Source organism: Armigeres subalbatus, chromosome 1, assembly GCF_024139115.2.
Source record: "Armigeres subalbatus isolate Guangzhou_Male chromosome 1, GZ_Asu_2, whole genome shotgun sequence".
In the NCBI taxonomy this organism is placed as follows: Eukaryota; Metazoa; Arthropoda; class Insecta; order Diptera; family Culicidae; genus Armigeres; species Armigeres subalbatus.
In genome coordinates, this window is record NC_085139.1 from 150,606,222 (window position 1) to 150,628,140 (window position 21,919).

Below are 21,919 nucleotides of genomic sequence, written 5' to 3' on the forward strand. Positions count from 1 at the left end.
CGTTCGCGCTTTTCGAAGTGTACCCTGTTCGCCCTGATGACTGTAGTGTAGTAGATCTAACGCTTTCATTCGACTTTTCGCAGGAACCACAATTCGTTCCCCTCGCAGAATTATCCCATCTTGCATCACCAGCTCGCTGTGGAACGGATAGTACGGTTTCGCGCCCTCCGTTACCGAATTCCTGTCCTTTGGCCATCCATTCATTATGTAGCACTTCAGCGTTGTGCAAATTTCGTCCTGTTCCGTTTCCTTCTTGATGTGTTTCAACAAATTATCCTGTATCTCGAGATTCTGCAGTGTGTTGACCTCTTCAACCGCTTTCCACAAGGCGTCCATTTCTTCGTCATCCGCTGATTGCACCATGTTCACGTCCCTAGAGAGAGTATCGGCCAGAAACAACTTACTTCCCTTCACAAATTTCACATCCAGGTTATACCGTTGGAGACTCAAAGCCATCCTTTGGATTTGCTTCGGTGCTGACGCTATCGGCTTCTTGAAGATTGCCAATAATGGCTGATGGTCGGTCTCTACGATCACGTGCCGACTTCCAAAAATATATTGATCAAACCTTTTGCATGCGAACAAAATTGCCAGAGTTTCTTTTTCTATCTGCGCATAATTATGCTCAGTTTTCGTCAGCATGCGTGAGGCGAACAGTATCGGTTGTCCCTGCTGCATGAAAACAGCTCCTACAGCGTAGCTGCTTGCGTCACATTGGATCGTTGTCTGGATCCTAGGGTTGTAATATTTGAGAGATGTTATCTGCGCAATTTGGTTTTTTAAAGCCACGAACGTTTCCCTGCGACGTTTTCCCCAAGACCACGCATCTTCCGCCAATGCATCTCGGAGTTCCACGCTCATCTCCGAAAGTTTCGGAATAAACTTCGACATGTAGTTTGCAAGGCCCAAAAATCGTTGCAGCTCCGCTGCGTTGCTAGGTTGAGGTATTTTACTTATCGCGCTAGTCTTACCTGGATCTGGTTTCAAACCATCCTTCGAAAGCACGTGACCGAAGAACTGGACTTCGGATCGGTTCAACCGCATCTTCGTCCGGTTCAGTTTTATTCCCGTCTGCTTGCAGCGTTCTAGCAGAGCGGTTAAACACTGGTTGTGATTCACCATCGCTTCCTGTTCGGTCTTTCCTCTGCCGACGCACAGTATATCATCTGCGAGAATTTCAATTCCTTCCAATCCTTGGAGTGCTTGGCATAGCTTTTGCTGAAAAATTTCCGGCGAGCAGGATAGTCCGAACGGCAGCCTCTTCCAGACGTATCGGCCAAACGGAGTCCAGAACGCCGTCAGCTTGCTGCTTCGGTCATTCAATTCGACGTGCCAGAAACCGTTGCGGACATCGAAAGTCGAGAACACCTTTACGTCGTGCAGATCAGGCAAGATCTCTTCTAGCGTCGTCATCTGGAATCTCGGCCGTTTGATCGCTTGATTTAGTTCCACAAATTCGCACTTTTTCTTTCCTCACTACAATCACTATGTTGCTTGTCCATTCAGTTGTTTGCCCCATTTTTCCTATAATTCCCAGGGTGGCCACCGAACCGGGAAAAACGGTAAACGCGGGAAAAAGACGGGAAATTGAAGTCACCGGGAAAAAAGCGGGAAAAACCGGGAATTCAGAACATGAACCGGGAAAAAATAAATTTTTGACAACTTACATTCAAAATTCTTCAAAGTTTTCAATAAAGTTGATATAAATGGAAAGATTTACCCTTTAATTTTTATTTTTCAATCGCATTCTAACTGAGTTATTTGATTTTAGTACATAATGTGTGAGGTATAAACAAAATAAGTAGTTTTTTCCAGATCCATTTGCCTCTACATTTTGATTCCCATTTCGAGTAATCGGCTTTTTGACTGACTTGCGATATTTTGTGCGTATGCGTACATTTGTTGTAGGATATCTTCAGTTATGGGGTTGAGGGATATCCTTTAGTATAGAACCTAAACGATTTGTGATTGATTAAATCTGTTAAACAAAAACTTGGGCAAAAATATGAGTAATTTACCATATTTCATAAATATTATAAGACATTGTGGTGCGCACTACCAACATAAAAGCATAGAATCGAATATCGAAATATTCGTTTTTTCAAATGAATGTTTTCATCTTTAAGTTATTCTTTTAATGTCTAAGTTTGCCTTTGTATGTACTTCTGTTATTTGTATGTATTTTCCAATTGCACAGAATTCGAAAAAAATGAATATGGTAAATAGTATATATGTTAACACATGTTCAAGAGTTGTTTGTAATTATATTTGAAAATTCTACAAATCATTGAAAATGGTAATTTTTTAATACTTCGTGAATATGTCTGTAATATTCTAAAGAGTAAAATATCTTTAGCTTAGTATTTTTTCACAACTAGCATTAGCATTGAGCAATTCGCACAAATTCGTAGGTGATACAATCCAAGACTTTTGTATGAGAGTAGCATTACTTTCATCCATTACCACAGATATTGATTTGGGACTAATCATCATCTCTTAGATGAAAGCAATACACTCTCCAATAGAAGAGATCTGTCCTAGCCACGTCCTTGTGAATGATGAGGAGGGGGAAGGATGGCTAGTTGGACACCTACTTAAGAAAGATGCAGAGATCTCTATGACCTCTCATAGTTGCCACGGGAGGTTTTGGAATTGTTAATGTGTAGAAATTGTTAACAGTAGAAATCGTTTTGGTAGAACATAAAACACAGAAAGAATTAAGATAGAAATACAAATTAGGAAAGGGACGAGTCTGGAATTGAACCTACGACCTCCTGCTTATAAGGCGAAGCGGTAGTCACTAGACCACCGAACTCATCATAGTTTAGTATATTTTTCCACAACTAACCTAATATAATAGAAGGTTATGATGGTGAAAAAGATACTCTAAGATAGTTTTCTAATTTGTTACACGGGAAATAATGAATAGGTTCCATAGCTTAGAACATTTCAATAAAAAAAAATCCAAGATTTACTTCTAGACATTAATTCTAGAAATTAAAAAAGTAAAATTGAATAAATTACGAATGTTTTGATTGCCTAAAATATGTATAAATCTTTTTTAGAAAACTGAATCATTATTTTGGTCGGAAACGAAGATTGTCTTCGGGTTAAATCTTTGTTCAAATTAGTTAATTAATAATTTAAGTATAAAAGGTATAAAAACTCTTACCTTGATTTTTTTAAAGTTAAATTAAAACCGGGAAAATTTGACAAAAAATACCGGGAAAAGCGGGAAAAAAACGGGAATTTGAAAATCGAGTTTCAGTGGCCACCCTGATTCCTCTTCCTTCCAGATCATTTAGTGTACGTCGTGCACACTAATAATCCCCAGAGCTACGCATGTTTTGAAGCCTATCTGCAACACTCCCTTTGGAAGTTCGACCACTTGAAACGCCACTTTAAACTTTTTTCCACTGCTTTGGTGTCGGAGCACTACGACCCCAATCGACGGAATCATATTTCCTCCAAAACCTTTGAGTTTGGTTACACTGGCTTCCAAGTCGACTGCTCTGCCCACCAATTTATGAAGCTGATGCCGAAATCACAATGCGCCTGTGTCTACCTGACACTTAATTGCCTTAGGATCGGCTTTTTCGTAGGCAAATTTCACTTCCGTGGTGATCTTCTTCTCTACCACGTTCACATTCTCTACAACCGCAATATACTCGGAATCCTCACTACTTTCGCCCTGATCATCTATCGTTCTCACTCTTGCCGTACGGTTTTGTCTGGAACGAACCACCCTCTGGCCATTCTCTTCTTCTTCATTCCTCCTCGAACGGCACACTTTCGCGAAATGGTTCAGTTTTCCACAGATCCGACACTTCGCGTTCTTCGCCGGACAACTGTCGCGGTCACCGACTAATGGTCTTTACGTCCACAGTACCTGCATGGCCATTTATCACTGCGCGAATACTCCGCTCTCACTTTCGCAATAATTTCGGAGTTTGGTTCAGTCTCACTCGGTTCTTCCTTCACACAAATTGCAGCCATACGATTCTCGACCAACTTTTGCGAGCGGCACACGTTAGATTTCGCGTTTTTAAAAGCACTTTTCTCGCCTCGTCTGACTGGACTGGACTGGCCAGTGGAGATATATCAGCTTCCACACTGATATTCTTCCCTCCCCCTTCATACGGGAGCTTGGCAGAAGGAAGGTCGTGTGATATGTGCCATCACAAATATTGCCCTCCGCTCGCTTTCAAATCGACTTCTATAAAAACATTCTTCATGCCTGCTGTTAGACTCGTTTCTTTCGGACCTCCTTATAGAAACGCCGGTTTGTTGTTGCGTATCTTAAAGCTGTTGATTAGGTTTATTAGTGTGAATTAGATGAGCAAATTTTAGGTTGACTTACATTTGGTCGCCTCTTGAGCTTCTCAAGTCCAACTAATTCAATCCTTAATGAAGGCGATAGGTCTATAATGAATTCAGTTTTGTTCATAAGAATTATGATCCTGACGAATCTTCCATAACTTAACTTACAGGGCCAGTTAGTCTGCCCAGGGGTAGAAATGCTCTTAACTGCTACAACAAATTCCTAGGAATCTCGTTTACCCACTTATGAGGTTATCTAAATATGCACAATGGATCAATGAATTTACGGTTGAAATTAGCGATATGAAACTTACGATCTGATTCGTAGATTAATTGAGCAAATAGAGTTTTAACGGAATCACAAATTCAAGCAAGTATAATAATAATAATTGGTAGGATTTTATAATAATAATCAAATATTCTCGAGAGATGAATCCACGTTCTGAGCACATTAGTTTGTTGTCATCTGTTATGTCCTTTATCTCGCATTCGTAATTCAAGAGACCGCTGTCGAAAGTGACGGGTGACGTTTGCGGTATACCTTGGTTGTGAAAGCCGGATTGCCGGAGGGATATTGGCAGTGCTGCCAGTGGCCACGACATCCCCCTACCCGTAACGCACTTACGGTGTATCTTCCGACTCTGCGTTACTCTCACTTTGCACCTGGAGTACTGCAAGCTTAGAAACTGGTCGTCGAAGCACGCCTTGTGTGGTTTGTACCAGAGCCTGACGAATTCGGCCGTCGCGTCCAGGGATTGTCGTCAAGACCCGGCCTCTTACCCATCCATTGCGATGACCTTCGTTTACAATCAGTACAAGATCGTTCTTCTCCAGATTTTTCGTTTCGCTGAACCACTTGGTCCTGTTGGCAATTGTCGGCAAATATTCGTTAATCCATCGCCGCCAAAATTGATCTATGAGCTGCCTAGCCATGTTCCAGTTAGTTCGGGTCACTCTTGTTGGCTCCGCTAGCGTTATTGGAGGTTGGACGACACCGTTCGAGCTTAACAGGATAAAGTGATTCGGTGTTAATGCTTCCTGGATGGGGCTTTCAAGGGGGATTGAAGTTAACGGTCTAGAATTTACTATAGATTCCGCCTCAGCAATAACCGTCAACAGAGTCTCATCGTCTGGTTTTCGATCGCTACATAGAGAACCTAAAGCCACCTTGACGGACTTTACGAGACGTTCCCAAGCGCCCCCAAAATGCGGCGCGGACGGTGGGTTAAATACCCACTTTGTATTCGAGTTGGTAAAGGTCTCAGCCAACCTTTTATCAATCTTTTCGATCTCTTCGCGTAGTTCTCGACTAAGCCTCATGAAAATTTGTTCCGTTATCGAATTGAATTTGAAAAGGGCTACGAATCTGCGAACTGCCGTTTTGCACGACTCCTTAGATAAAGAATGCGCGACCTCGAAATGTATGGCTCTCACTGTGAGACATGTGAATAAGGCAATCCATCTTTTGACGCAACTCCGACCAATTCGAACCTGAATGGGGCCAAAATAGTCCAGCCCGACGTATGAGAATGGGCGCACCTTAGCTGCTAGGCGCGACTCTGGTAGAGAAGCCATCCGGGGTGTTGTTGGTTCTGCTTTGTTGACCTTACAGGTAGGGCATGACCTTGCCACTTGACGGACTGCAGTGCGAAGATTGGAAATGTGGAACTTTTGCCGAATTTCATTGCAAACCGTATTGTGATTGGCATGCAGGTACCGACGATGGTACCAGTCAATAATTAACTTGGTGAGATGGTGGTGGCGAGGTAAGATGATTGGGAACTTGAAGTCGTATGTGACATACGGGACGGCTCCAATTCGACTGTCGACTCGCATGACCCCATGCTCGTCGAAAAATGGCGATAGCTTATAAATTGGACTAGTTTTCTCGATCTCCTTCTTAGGAAGCGCGTTGTGGATCTTCGATATGGCGACTTCGTCCGGATAAGCTGATGCCTGCACAGTGCGCCAGATGTTGTTTTCTGCTTTTATCAGCTCTTCTTGTTTTAGATGACCGATGACTAGCATTTGCTTCCTACTTTTGCGATAGCAATTTTCGACGTAACGGTAAACGTAAGCTGCTACTCTCAGCAGCCGCTCCCATTTGGAGAACCTGTTGAACTGGTAAATATCCTCGAATTGTTGTTGCTGGTGTAGCATACAAGGCCGTATCTCTTCATCTGTCTCGAGCGACTTCATAGATTTTTGCCCTGGCCATTCAGCCTCCGGTAGGTAGAGGAAATCGGGCCCTCGAAACCATCGAGTGGTGCAATCAGTACTGGGTCCCTTTCCCCACTTGGTTGCCTCATCGGCCGGGTTTAGCTGAGTAGGCACATATCTCCAATCCTTTGCTTCCGTCTTGTTCAAGATTTCTCCTACTCGGAATGCTACAAATTGACGGTACCGACGGTGCTGTGACTGAATCCAGGCCAGTGTGGTTTTCGAGTCCGTCCACATTACACGATTGCCGATTGGTAACGTATGGTATTCCATCACTGACCTGGCAAGCCTCGCCCTAGAATTGCCCCATCAGTTCCAGTCGTGGTACTGACAATGCTTTCAACGGTGCTACTCTAGCCTTCGCCATAGCTAGCGTGACGTATGTCCTCCGTTAATCACGGCTCGGAAGTAAGCCGCGCACGCATATGCTTCCTCGCTCGCATCCGTAAAAACATGTAGTTCCATCATACCGATCTCCGTGGAAGAGAATTTTTGGAAAGTAGGCGCGAACAAGTTTCATTTGACCTACCTTCTTAAACAACTTTGCCCACCGCAACCAGCGCGCACGTACAGCTTCGGTAATCTCTTCATCCCATTCAGTTTGATCGCGCCATGTGTCCTGGATAAGCATTCTTCCCTGAATAGTAATATGTGAAAGAATACCTTGCGAGTCAAATAGACTCATGACGCAACGCAATATGTTTCTCTTCGTTGGTACGATGCCGTCTAGCTGAAGCTCCGTAGAAAAAGCAAGGACGTCTTCATCCGGTATCCACAAAAGGCCTAAGACTCGTTCTACTTCACCTTCTGCATCGATATTAATTACTTTCAGCTGTGGTTTTTCGGTATCCCTACTCGTTGCAGAAGTTCATCGGAGTTTGAATGCCAATTTCTGATCTGGAATCCTCCCCTTGCGTGCACCTTTTTTACCTCGAGTGCTACCTTGATTGCTTCCTCTACCGTATCGAAACTGTCGAGATAGTCATCGACATAGTGCTTTTCAATTATTGCCTTCGCAGCCTCTGGGAACTCTGCCTTATGCTCAAGCGCGTTGAGGTTCTTAATGTGCTGTGCTTGACAGGGTGAGCAGGTAGCCCCAAAACATCCAACTTCCATCACAAATGTCTTCACAGGTTGCGACGGGTGGTCGCGATAAAGGAATCGTTGACTGTGCATGTCTTGTTGGCGAATTCTGAATTGGTGAAACATTTGTTTCAGATCGCCGCAAACAGCTAGTGGTCTCTCCCGAAATTTGCACAGCACCGAAGCGAGGGGAGTTAATAAATCTGGTCCCTTTAGCAGCATGCTATTCAACGAGATACCTCCGACTTTCGCCGCAGCATCCCAGACAAGCCTTATTTTGCCTGGCTTCTTTGGGTTCCTTACGGCACCCAATGGCAAATACCACACACGGCGTGGGTCAATAGACTCTTCTTCCTGCTGAGTTACTTCGTGGATGTAGTTGCTCTCCAGGTACTCTTTGATCTGCCGCTGCACACTGTCCTTCAGCTCAGGGTCTTTGTCCATCCGCCTTTCAAAGCATTCTAGGCGACGCATTGCCATAGGAAAACTGTTGGGAAACTCCACGTTGTCATGCCGCCACAATAGACCAGTCTCAAATCTGTTCGAAACACGCTTTGTCGTTTGTCCCAGCATCCATCGAGCCCGTTTGTTTTCTTCTGATTCTGGTACTTTGTCTGCCGAAATGCCGATGCTCTCAACGGTGAAGTGTCGTTTGACCAGATCGTGCAGGTCTTGATCGGTTTGACATTCTCGTCGCCACTCGCACACGTGCAGCGTGAAGTTCATCGCCTTCTCTCCTTCAGTTGTGTACCCGTAGATCGACCAACCGAGACGAGTTTTGCAAGCCAGTGGATCACCTAATTGACCTTCACGTAGGTTTAGTGTTGCTGTAAGACTGGCGTTGTTCGAGCCGATCAAAATACCCGGTGTGACCCTTTCGTAGCTACTGATTGGAAGCCCTCGGAGATAAGTGTGCTGCCGCGCTAGCTCTTTATAATTGAGGGTTTGCTTAGGCAGATTGAGACTAGCAACTGTTCTTACGTCGTTCATAACAAACTTTCCACCGTTTCCTTCCCCGGAGATCTTAAGCTGTACACGTTGAGAATTTGGTTCTTGTCGAGTGACATTGCTTGTCCACGTGAGACAAAGGGGGAGAGGTTCACCATCGTCTATGCCTAATCGCTCTGCAATCGACTGCTCGATCAGTGTCATGTCTGATCCGTCATCTAGGAAAGCGTAAGTTTCCAAAGAGTTCCCTTTCCAGAAAAGCTTCACAGGAATGATCCGAAATAACGTTGACTGCTTGGTTGCATGATGCGCGTTCCAACCATCTCCAGACTGTTCATTTTGCTTAACTGACTTCAAGGTTTCCTTAGGTGGGGGTTGATGTTTCCGAGCACCATTGTGTAGCAACTGGTGGTGTCGTTGCTGACACCCATCCACGCCGCAAACAGTCTGCAACTTACACGGTCGTCGTCCATGTTTCCCTAGACATATTCGACAAAGATGATGATCTTGAACAGTCTTCCATCGGCTCTCAGTTCCCCATTTCTTGAAAACGGTGCAATCTTTTACTTTGTGATGACATCCGTTGCACGCCAGGCAACGAACTTCCTTAATTTCCTTCTTATCCGACTCCTCTTCTTGTTTGTACTCTTTCCTTGGCAAATCGCTTATAGCGTGAGTATTAAGAAAGTTCTTGTCTCTACTACGCTCATTTCGCCCCGATTTCGTCGGCTTGGTATCTGAAGTAACTGTAACGTCGGAGGCAGCCGCTGCCAGCATAGACATGAATCCCGCAAACGTGCGTAGATCGACCGCCAGGAACTGTTGCTTGTAAAGGGCCCAGTTCAGACGCTGCTGTGCAGGAATTTTCTCGACTAATTCACGTAGAAGGACTGGGTTACACAGGTGTGCTACTTGACCAGTTGCCTCAATGTGGTCGCATAAATTCTGGACCACCATTCCAAATGTGATCAGCGTCTCTAACTTATCCGCCTTCGGTGAGGGAGTATCGCGTACCTTGTCCAGAAGCGTTTGAATGATTAGTTCTGGTCGTCCGTATAACATATACAGCGTAGACATTACTTGAGGAACACACGCCGGTAGAAGAAGACGACTCTTCACTGCATCAAAGGCTTTACCCTGTAGTGCACGTTGGAGGCGTGCCAAGTTTTCTACTTCAGAATACCCACACGCATTTGTCGAATTCACATATGCGCTGTAAAATAACGGCCAATCTTCGGGATCTCCACGAAATGGGGGAAGATCTCTTGGCATTACCTGTCTTGCCAGCAGCTGATTTTGCGTAGGGCCCACCGCGATTGGTAGTGGAGGTGCTCTTGCCGCCGCGTTCATGAACGGGAATAGTAGGGCGGGGTTTACCGTAGGGTTCCCACCCAAATAAGCCTGGGAGAAAAGGGGTGCTGGTTCAGACCTGGGAACATTGCTGCTTACCGGCAGTCCACAGTAGGATTGTGCTTGCGGAATCGAAGCTGTTGGTACTGTGGGACAGGCTGTCACTACATTTGTCAAGTGAGTGTTTCTTAACCCGTACATCGGAGAAGTTTGGTTATTAATTGTGAACGTACTACATTGACGAGCTGGGCCAGTAGCAGTTTGCGGATATCCCTGCAGATGAGTAGATGGTGTCGTGGGAACACTAGCTGAGGAAGGATCTGTAGAAATCTCTCTCACATTACTAGGAATGCCCAGAATCACTGACGGAAGAGTCTGATCAAATATATTCCGATTAGCTAAGCCCGCAGTTGTCGGAGTAGAACTATTGTTCAGCAGGGATATATCAGGTGTAGTTACCACTGCTCCCATGCTTACTGGTGTGATAGACAGATTTCCCATCTCGCCTATCATCCTTCCCAGCCAGTTTCCTCTGCTATTTGTCCCAACTGCCACGGGTTGCTCCTTAACTGTTGCGCCGGTGATGACTCCTTGCATTGCATTATCCGCAATTTGCGCCAGTATTGCCTTCTGTTTTTCCAACTCCCTTTTGTGGTTTTCCTCCATCTGCAGCTCTAGTGATATTCGCTGTTGCTGAACCCAAAGAAGATTTGCTCTAGCTTCTTCCGTTAGCAACGATTGACCGTAGCTTGTCGCACCTGTCGTGGTGATCGGTTGAAATCCGGGTGGAACCACCGAAATACCAGGAAATAGGCCAGATGAAGTGAACGATGACGCGGCGGCATGCGCTTCGGAAGCGGACGGTGGATTTCCGATGTTCGTTGTCAGCGACACCATGGGAGAATATGACGGTACGCTCGAGAACGATACAGCGCCTCCAGTCGTTATCACGTTGGAAACCGAGGCTGACGCGTTAGGGGCCTCAGTCACCGCAACGTCGCTTCCAGTCAACTCATCGATTCGTGTTGATGAAGGCAGCCCCGAGCACCTTGCGCACATCCAGCTAACATTAGCTACAGCCGATGTCACTCCCACGCAGCGGTAATGGTACCACTCTTGGCATACTGCGCAAAATACCATGTCGTCTTCGCTGTTCGATTTCCGACATATGTTGCAATCGTAGAGCTCCGTTTCAGGCATCTCTTTCTACCGCACTCAGGCAAATCTTTAAGTTTTGTTAGACTCGTTTCTTTCGGACCTCCTTATAGAAACGCCGGTTTGTTGTTGCGTATCTTAAAGCTGTTGATTAGGTTTATTAGTGTGAATTAGATGAGCAAATTTTAGGTTGACTTACATTTGGTCGCCTCTTGAGCTTCTCAAGTCCAACTAATTCAATCCTTAATGAAGGCGATAGGTCTATAATGAATTCAGTTTTGTTCATAAGAATTATGATCCTGACGAATCTTCCATAACTTAACTTACAGGGCCAGTTAGTCTGCCCAGGGGTAGAAATGCTCTTAACTGCTACAACAAATTCCTAGGAATCTCGTTTACCCACTTATGAGGTTATCTAAATATGCACAATGGATCAATGAATTTACGGTTGAAATTAGCGATATGAAACTTACGATCTGATTCGTAGATTAATTGAGCAAATAGAGTTTTAACGGAATCACAAATTCAAGCAAGTATAATAATAATAATTGGTAGGATTTTATAATAATAATCAAATATTCTCGAGAGATGAATCCACGTTCTGAGCACATTAGTTTGTTGTCATCTGTTATGTCCTTTATCTCGCATTCGTAATTCAAGAGACCGCTGTCGAAAGTGACGGGTGACGTTTGCGGTATACCTTGGTTGTGAAAGCCGGATTGCCGGAGGGATATTGGCAGTGCTGCCAGTGGCCACGATATGAAACTTACGATCTGATTCGTAGATTAATTGAGCAAATAGAGTTTTAACGGAATCACAAATTCAAGCAAGTATAATAATAATAATTGGTAGGATTTTATAATAATAATCAAATATTCTCGAGAGATGAATCCACGTTCTGAGCACATTAGTTTGTTGTCATCTGTTATGTCCTTTATCTCGCATTCGTAATTCAAGAGACCGCTGTCGAAAGTGACGGGTGACGTTTGCGGTATACCTTGGTTGTGAAAGCCGGATTGCCGGAGGGATATTGGCAGTGCTGCCAGTGGCCACGACACCTGCCGTATCCTAACGGAACTATCAATTCTATACTTTCGCCTCTAATTCTATCATGAACATGTACGTCCAAGTTTGGAAGATGATATTAGCATTTCCATATCATTGTAAATCGTTTAACTTCACGTAGAAGTAACACACACGAAATCATTAATTTAATGTTATTTAGGTTATTCGGAAAATATTTTTCTCTACTAAAAATAATACTCTAACACAATTATATACACTTAGATATACACTAGCCGTTCAATAGCTGAAAGTCATTTAACTGCAATTGCAACAGTTTTGCAGTTCTCGGACCGCTAAACTTCAAAACTACATGAACTCAATGACAGCTACAACATTGCGCTGTACATTCAACCCTTGAAATAAGCTTTGACTTCTAAAATGAGCTGCCGTTAGCAACTAAACCTTGGTAACAAATAAGTTCTGAAAAAATGAAAGATTTTTGCTTTACATGCATTTCTGAAACATATTCAATTATGACCTTTTTTGTCCCGCACTCACCCATAATTTATCTGGTCAGTTTAATTTTGAGGCTTTACAAAGCTAAAAAAACATTATTGAACTATTTGTAACATTAGTAAAATTTAACCTGCAAATTGGTTTTGACCGCGAAATAGTACTAACCGCGGAATGGTATACCGCCAAATAATATAAACCGCAAAATGTTATACAGCGATATGATACTGAACGCGAAATGGTAGACCGCGAAATGGTTAACCGCGGAATGTTTTATTGCAAAGTGTCGTGCAATCATCGAAAACCTATTATTTTTAAACTTTTTATAAGGTCGAGGACGTTTTGAAAAATACATAATCGGATTTTAAATACCAAAATGAAATGTAAAGTTTTTGCTCTAATCCATTTTCAGCCCCCCTCCCCCCTATAGGACACTTTTTGTATGAAGCATCTGAAAATTTGGAAGAAAGCATTGACGTGGAAATGCGTGCTATAATGAATTTATGCAATCCATTTGAGTTGCATAATGGTAATTAAAATGCCCATTCCGTTGGTATGGAAAAATAGGCCGTTTTATCACTCAAAGACAAATTGTAAACCAAGTATTATGATCAGGAATTGCAAAACATATTCAAAACATATCTTAACACACTGGAGTCGGTTTTCACGCGGATGATATGGGCCGCGTATGATATTACAGGTTTTATCTATTTCTGAGTGTAGGTAACTCAATATAGAATCTACAGACGCAGTTCTACGTGAAATTCACTTAGTTCATTCAAATCTCCGTCTACTCCTCTATGTCGTATTCATGATGTTTTTTTTACAGATGCACAAAGAACAAGAGGCTCACACCAGAGGAGAAAGATACCTTGGCGGACCTGGACAAAAACATGCTAAAGCGAAAAGCTCAATTATATGAAATAGAGCAAGGTTTGCCGCAGAAGAACAGTCTTTATTTAAAAATCATCCTTGGAGATGTCAATGTTTCCATTTTGAATCGAAGCGATAAAGTGCGCTACAAAGATGACTACGAAAAGTTCAAACTAATTTTGAACGTCATTGGTCTATTTTTATCATTCCTGAACATCGTATTCAATTATAGGTGAGTATCAAAAATCACTAATCATGTTAATGCTGTGAATTGTTCTCTTTTTCCAACTTGGATTCGTGTACGCGATATTAATTAAAACTATTGAGGTAGCGGAAATGAGAAGTATTAGATTATTAGCATTAGATTAAAATAAAAATCCCCATAAAATTTTTTTAATAAAAATAGGAAATTGCCAATAAAGACTTCAGGGTATCAGCAATAGATAAATATAGAATTTCCACAAATAATGCAAATTTTCCGCAAACAATTAAGAATTTCCCACAAAACAAAAATATATTAGCGAAAATAGCAATTATAAAAGAAAAATTTCCCATAAAAAAATCAATATTAGCAAAAAATAATTAAAATATCTATAAAATAGATATTAAAAACATATAAGAAAAATAAAAACTTTCCACAAAAAAAATCAATAAAAATAAAGAGTAATAAAAAAAATAAAAATTACAATAAAGAAAAATAAAAAAGCAATAAAAGTTTCCATAGATGACCCCTTCGTAAAAAGCTTTTAAAGTTTATGGATTTTTTTTTGTATTTTTTCTGAAAAAGTTTTGTTGTTCTTTACTGCTTATTTTGTGGATTTTTTTATGGAAAATAAATTGTGGAATATTTTGTAATTGTTCATTGCTAATATTGATTTGTTTATGGAAATTTTGGATTTTTTGTGGAACATTATGATTTTTTTATGGAAAATTATTCTTCTATAATTGCAATTTATTTTTGTTTTGTGGAAAATTCTCAATTGTTCATACATTAATATTTGCATTATTTGTAGAGATTTTATATTTATTTATATTGCTCATACCCTGGTTTCTTTATTGTCAATTTCCTAATACCGTAATCCGGGGAAAATTGATATTTTTTTTTAAATTGAGTCCGTAATTTTAAATTAAGTACTGCTACATATAGAACGTTTAAGGCTGTTGCTCTTGATCATTTGATAATCTTAAACTTGATTTAAAAATGTTTTTTGTCGAGTTTTTTGATGTTTCAATTTGGGGCAACTTTGATCAATCATGTATCGGCCCGTTACGCTGGGATATGGATACTCTGAAGTAGTGCGTAACGGTGTAAATCCGGTCATATCGCTAGGCTCGGTACAACACTGAAGCTGACAATATGACGTCCCTGACCCCGAATCCCAAGATGTCAGGCGACCCGTGCTGAGGGGATGAATGGCCTGGCGGGTGAAACAATTAGCCAGGCAGTTAACGGAGCCTGTAATGCTGGGTAGACACTCTTCGTGTTGCATTACGGAGTAAGATCTTCCACACTGTGCTCTAGTTCTTACTATTCTTTTTAATACTTATGAGTGATGGTCGGAAGAGTATGGAACGACTATAATTTGCTTTTAGATGACCCATTTTTTGCTCCTTTTGGATGGAGTCAATGGAGTAAATTGTAAAAACGTAACTCAACCTTAGGCTGGTTTTAGAAGCCGAAGACATGAATCTCCAAGCTCCAGAGCGCTGATTAATTAGGAAAGAAGCGGATACGAATTTGGTGGTTCTGGTGAACCCTCTGACTGATTAGAGCTCTGTGTAAAGGTAAGATTCGGAAATGCCAAACGCAATGAAATCAGATCTCTATACAAAAACGAATTCGGAACTCATAAGAAGAAGCAAAAATATGTTTGAACTTCAGTACCGATGCATGGTCAAAATCAGTATTATTCCACTTATTGTTGAGCCGAAACTGATTGAGGGGCGTGCCTTTGAGAGTTGGTATAAGCCATTTTTCGAAGGGTATAAATAGCGGTACCTTAATCTAAAGAGGCCTTACATTAAGCTTGATAAATATATGAATAAAAAATGACTACTTCATTTCTTCTCAATAGAAATGGAGCAGAAAGACATGCACTGAACAAATGACACGGGTATACTACAAAAGTTCAATGAAATGGACGCAGTGGTTTATCCCGAACAAAAAAAATCATTTATTTATGGAGAAAGCGTACCCGGGTAGACGATAATGGCTCATTAACAGTAAAACGTGATATTGATAACAAAACATGATATTAACTTGTTTGGAATAAGAATAAAAATAACAAGCTAAAATAACAAAAAATTGCACCGAAATATCATAAAAATATCAGGTTTTGCCATTAACAAGAACTTATCAATATCTTGAGCTATTAGTTTGTTCTTGTTAATAGCAAAACCAGATATTTTTATGATATTTCGGTGCATTTTTTGTTATTTTTGCTAGTTATTTTTACTCTTATTTCAAACAAGTTAATATCATGTTTTGTTATCAATATCACGGCTTCTACTCGGGTAGGCAAACGCCTTACGGTAGGCAATTTTAGTCTAGAATCTATTACGCTGAAGCGATGAGCATCGATTGTTTCGAGAAAAACATCATCACCGAATTGGTTCTATAATACTCCCCAGAAAACCGTTCCCCAGAAAACCATATCCTAGAATTCCATTCCCCAGAAAACCAATCCCCAGAATGTACCGTTCTCCAGAAAACCATTCCCCAGAAAACAGAAAAAACACATGTGGAAGTATTGGCTTGAGAAATGGATTGCGAGTGATTTGACTATGCGTCCAATTTGGGAATCTCGAGCTCGTTCAGTAGCCTCTAGGTTGCGAAGGCCGACGGAGGTCTTTCGTAGCTTAGTTGGTTAAAGCACCAGTCTAGCGTACTGTAGGGTCATAGGTTCGAGTCCCATCGAAGGGAAAGTGGTTACCTCCAATACATTTTCCAAATCAATATCTTCCACATAACGTACATATTCACAAATGAGTTTTCATAACATTGTAATTTAACGTCCAAGTCGGGTGGTTTAATCCCCGGAAATAGGCAATTAACTTTGATTGAACTAGCATCTGATGTTGCGAGACGATAATTAGATATGCTACTATTGATTCCTCCAACATTTTGGTAATAAATCAGTAGGGTAACCGTACCCTTAGTGGAGGTAGTACCAGTAGTGGAGGTAGTGGGGTTTTAATGAGATTTACCATATTTATAGACTTTACGATGGTTTCAGTTGATGCGTCGTTCTTTAAATATCCTTTTAAATGTAACTTACCTTAAGATTTCGCTTGAAAAACTATTGAAAACAATGATTTTCCTTAATAAAATTGACTCCCTTGCACCTATAGTGGTGCAACTGTACCAATAGTGGCGCGTCTCATAAGAAACAAATGGATAGCACCACTATAGGAACCAAAATTAATTTTTACCGCCACTAAAGGAACAGTGTACCCATAGTGGTGCAAGCAATATTTGGTAATTGTTAATGTTAAATGACATCTATCTCATTTTTGTTAGCAAATTTAATAGTTTATCTATTGACTAAGATAATAAAGCAGTAAATTTCCCATAATTATCAATTTTTAAAAAATATTTTCTTTTGTGGATCTACTAATGCCTCCACTATTGGTACCGTTACCCTAATTTATGATTTATACCATTGTCGAGAGTGGTTTTTGGGAATAATTGGGCTGGAGCTCGAGTTTGTTGATTCAGGACTAGTGGGGACACAATTCGGTTCGATCGAGAACGAGGTAGCGCATGTGATGAAATCATTTGTTCTTGGCGGTGCGGATTCAGATCTGAGGCGACACGTTGCCGCGGGAGGGAGTATTCTGTACTGCAAGTCTGTTGCGTCGTGTCAATAAAAAAAATTTGATTACGCATGGAAAAGGGCTTGATTGTAACACCAGCGGGCCAAAAATTTGGATCGGTTATGACTGGTTCAGCAGCAGCAGGAACATTGATTTTAAAAGACACGAATGTCAGTGGCACACTTTCATCGCGACTGCCTCGCACTAGCTTGTGACAGATGATAGAATTGTGATCGCAAATGATTTTGCTCCTTATGAACGCAATTATATTATTGGGAGTTTCGTGGGGCTGGAACCGTGTTAGGTAGTACCATCGAAGTGGTGTGGATGGTGGAGCGACGGAAAGGCTAGGTGTAGTTGAAGGCATTGTGTGTGTGTTTCTGATTCTGTTTACATCACTTGCTGGGTTGCCACATTTAAATCTATATTTTTGCCTAAGAAAACCTTTACATCTGTATCTTCAGTCAAAAAATCTATATTGCAAATCTGTATCCATCTGAACCAAATCAAATTCGTCTTTAATAAAGTTAGTTTTGAAAAGATGAAGTCCGGAAATACTAAGCGGAACTACAAGTCAGACATGTCAATATTTAGCAATTTTTTTGCAATTCTTTCCGAGGATCACAAATGAAGGAATACAAGAAACAATGTTTGCTTTTTCAAGGTTTAATATTTGATCATTTACGTGGCATATTAACGAATAACATATGCCACGGATCCAATATAGCCATATACAGAACAACTTTATTGGACAGCCACGCAGAATAGAAGCACTTATAAACTGTTTCAAAGCATTTCATATATGATCTACGATTGTTAGACCTGATTTTTCAGTATTATTTTAGAGCATTTTCCAAGACCACATGTATTAAAATATAGGCTGAACATTTTCCGGAACATAATCTGATAGAATTTCAAAATTATTTATCTGCATGAATTGCCAATTAAGAACAAAACCTGCCAGAGACCACGTGTTCTGTATTTTCAAATTGAAATAAATAAATCTCAAAATTATTCTTAATAAGATTATTTTAGATTAGCATACAAGTAATTTACAATAATTTTTCGTACTAATATCTTCAAGAAATCTGTAAAATCTGTAAATTTTCCAAAAATCTGTATATTTGTATATACAGATTCTTGGTCACAACCTTACCTCAAAAATCTGTAAAATACAGAAAAATCTGTATATGTGGCAACCCTGATCACTTGTAGTGTGAGGATTGTGATTCGAATTGATTCTTAAATTATTTTGGCGGATCGAATTGATAGATGGCTGTGATAAGTTTGGGTAACTCACTTTTCTTAATATACCCGGGTAGACGAAAATTGGTCATTAACAGTAAAACGTGATATTGATAACAAAACATGATATTAACTTGTTTGAAATAAGAGTAAAAATAACAAGCGAAGATAACAAAAATTTGCACCGAAATATCAGGTTTTGCCATTAACAAGCAGACATCATGCACGCGTACAAAAAAGGATGAGATTGAGCAGCGACTGCTACGCGCACATAAAATTTAGCGCACGTGAGTCTCACGAAGCTTGTGTACCTCACATTAACATTGGTGAGTCGCATTGAGACATCTCAATGCGATCAGCTCATGCGCTGTTTGCCATGGCAAACCTTTGCAAACAACAGCGGAGGTGTGTAAAACAGCTTGGGCGGGAAATTTTCATTCAATAATATCGTCGCCTAAGTAACGCCAACTATGCATTCCTAGCGCATGAGATGAGTCTCATGAGACGTACATTGAGACACGCTCACTCAGTTATTTTATGCGCGCGCTAGCTTCTCTCGTCGCACAGAATCGGTGCTACGTGAGCTTTTGTAGCTCATGGCACACTGTCTCATCCATGTATACACGAGAATTAAGAGACTCTGTTAACAAGAACTTATTAATATCTTGAGCCATTAGTTTGTTCTTGTTAATAGCAAAATCTGATATTTTTATAATATTTCGGTGCAATTTTTTGTTATTTTCGCTTGTTATTTTTACTCTTATTTCAAACAAGTTAATATCATGTTTTGTTATCAATATCACGGCTTCTACCCGGGTAACGGGTCGGTCAGTAGGCACGATAGTGCGATCAGCGGCAGGACACTTGAATCTTGAGTTGAGTTGAGTAGATGTTGATTGTTGTGGTAACGGAGCGATTGAGGAGGTGTTGGTCGGCAGCAGGCTTGTAAAATGTCATCTGCATGTCATTTGACTAATTTGTTCATAACTTTCTTTAGAAGCAAAATTTCTTCCATAATTTTGAATGTACTCATAACGCTTGAGTAGGGTTATATTTTTGTCCAAGGGTACATTGCTCTAAGTATAACATCAAAGGCTGGAGAGTGAAAACTCTCCAAAATGTCACGTGTCATTTGACATAATGTCATTTGAATGACATTTTGCCTCCCACGCCCCAGATTACATATTTACAGCAAAGTCTCGTTAGACAAAGTTGTAGGCCCATTTAACCGCTATAAGTTCGTCATACAACATGAATTGATAGCTACCTTCTGAAAAAAGTTCTGGGAAAATTATACAAACGAATGCAAATGACATTTTACAACACTGGTCGGCAGGTTCGTTGATGTGGCTTGTTGTGGCGGAGGGGCTTGATATGCTGGCGGTGCACCGCGGTGGAGCGATAGTTGGGCATTGAATTGCAATATTTTCGTTTTGAGCTTGATTTATGGCTTGACATTGGGGAGAAGTGACGGGTATGGCATTGGGGGAGGAGGCTTGATCGTTGATTGCGGTAGCAGCAGCAGCAGTAGCGGTGTTTGCGGCGGTTATAGCGCCATTGGCAGTGGCGGTGGAGGTAGTATGTTGAGATGGTGATAGAGATGCATTGGTTGGACTAATTGTTGGAACGCCAAGCTCAGCGACATCTGCAAAAAGAGGAACTATAACATCCGTATGATCAGACGTACCAATTGAAACGTCAACTCTCATTCGTTTGTCGGTCCTCGGGAATGATGAAGTTGAGCTGGAAGTACGGTCACGTTTATTAGCTCCATTTGCGGTTGGTGGGGAGGCGTCGTTGATAAATGAGTTGAAAACTTCGGTGAATTCGAACTGCATTCTGTCGAGCTCATCATTGAAATTAGTCGAGTTACTGACGGCTGGCCGGGTGCGAGCATTCTGATGGCTGGGTCGAGAAAAGGATGAGCCGATGGCACGACAGATTGAACGAGAAACATCGATCTGAGCACCAACCAACTTGAGAACTGATGTGATACGTTGGAGAATGAGTGCGTAGCAGTCGTCGGAGCCGCCTATGCGGTTATCAGCTGTGATAACACTGTTACGGCATACCATGCAGAACCAGAGAGCTCCGGGGCAATCACGTACTGCTTTGTATTGATTCCCGGTTAAACTTAGAGGCCTGAATAAGAGAAACGCGGATAGAAAATATGACTCTGCCAACACTGCATTCAATCTTCTTCATCAAAGAACAACACATGAAAAGGAAGAAATGGTTTATGTAGATAAAATCTCACAATCCGCTATTTTATGTGTCCACATCACATAATAATAGAATCCAATAAACAATGGAATTCCATTTCATATTCTATTAATGACTAGCATATATTATTGCAAACTAATGTAAAATACATTCAATTTTGTTTATTGAAAATTGGCATAAAATCGAATTTGGCCGTTTTCAGTATTTGAGCCAACATTTTGGATGCTTGACAGGTCTCCTGCTCGATTGGCTGCTGTTTTTTGACGGTTCGATTGGCGGCACATACCTATCCGCGTTTCTCTTATTCAGGCCTCTAGTTAAACTGACACACTTTAGGTGGAACTGCTTATGGCATTTCATGCATTCTACTCTGCCACCTCGAGCAGAAGCGCCAAAGCACGGATCGCCGTCACACTTTTTCGTCATTGTCATTGCGGTTGTTTGTAAACAAGCCGCCGTTGCCTTACAGAATAAACGGAAGACGGCGCGGGAGTTGATTAATGACGAATGGCCGGCGAGTAGACGAAAACAATCCGAAATTCAGTTGATTGTTTTTTGATTTTTCTTCCGTGATAACACTCGCGGGTGGAATAAATCACTGGAATATGCTCGTATGTTGACTACGATAGCTAATCGTCGGAACTTTGACAATTTTAGCTTTCTCTAAAAAGTGTGAGAACTGCGATAAATAGCTTTAGAAAAACACGACACTAGTGGTAACACAGTGTTGGCAGCGTCAGTAAGTATCAACCGTGCTATGACACGAAGTCGATTGCATTCTTTTTAGTTTTATTTCATTTATCTAAAGGAAATGTCTCAACTCAAATACATATTATTAGTTGCGAGGTATTCGGATAGTATGCATATCACCGACGAATGGACTGACATCGACGACGACAACGACGGAACATCTAACTCATCAAAGGACTTTATCTAGACGACGAACAAACGCCGGCGATCAACAAAGCGTATTGATGGTGGAACAAAAAAAAGTGTGCGGCGATCAGTGTTTCCACAACGCGGGTCATGAGACATATGCTATTGCTATGGACACTTCTTCGAGAAATTAAAATGGGAAGAATAAAAAAGTAGTATTGAGCATATTATTAAATGGATCTCGGCTCTGTTAAGCAGTTAAACGGCGAGTGAGCTTCTAAATAAACGAATA

General features: G+C 41.2%; 1 protein-coding gene across 1 annotated transcript in view; it reads left to right on the plus strand.

Moving 5' to 3' along the window:
* The window catches only part of LOC134205259 (transmembrane protein 120 homolog), a 32,573-nt gene that overhangs the window by 5,473 nt on the left and 5,181 nt on the right, over positions 1-21,919 (plus strand). The window contains exon 3 of the mRNA XM_062680352.1: positions 13,424-13,699. Coding sequence (XP_062536336.1) covers positions 13,424-13,699 — 276 coding nt within the window. The remainder of the gene's footprint in view (positions 1-13,423; positions 13,700-21,919) is intronic.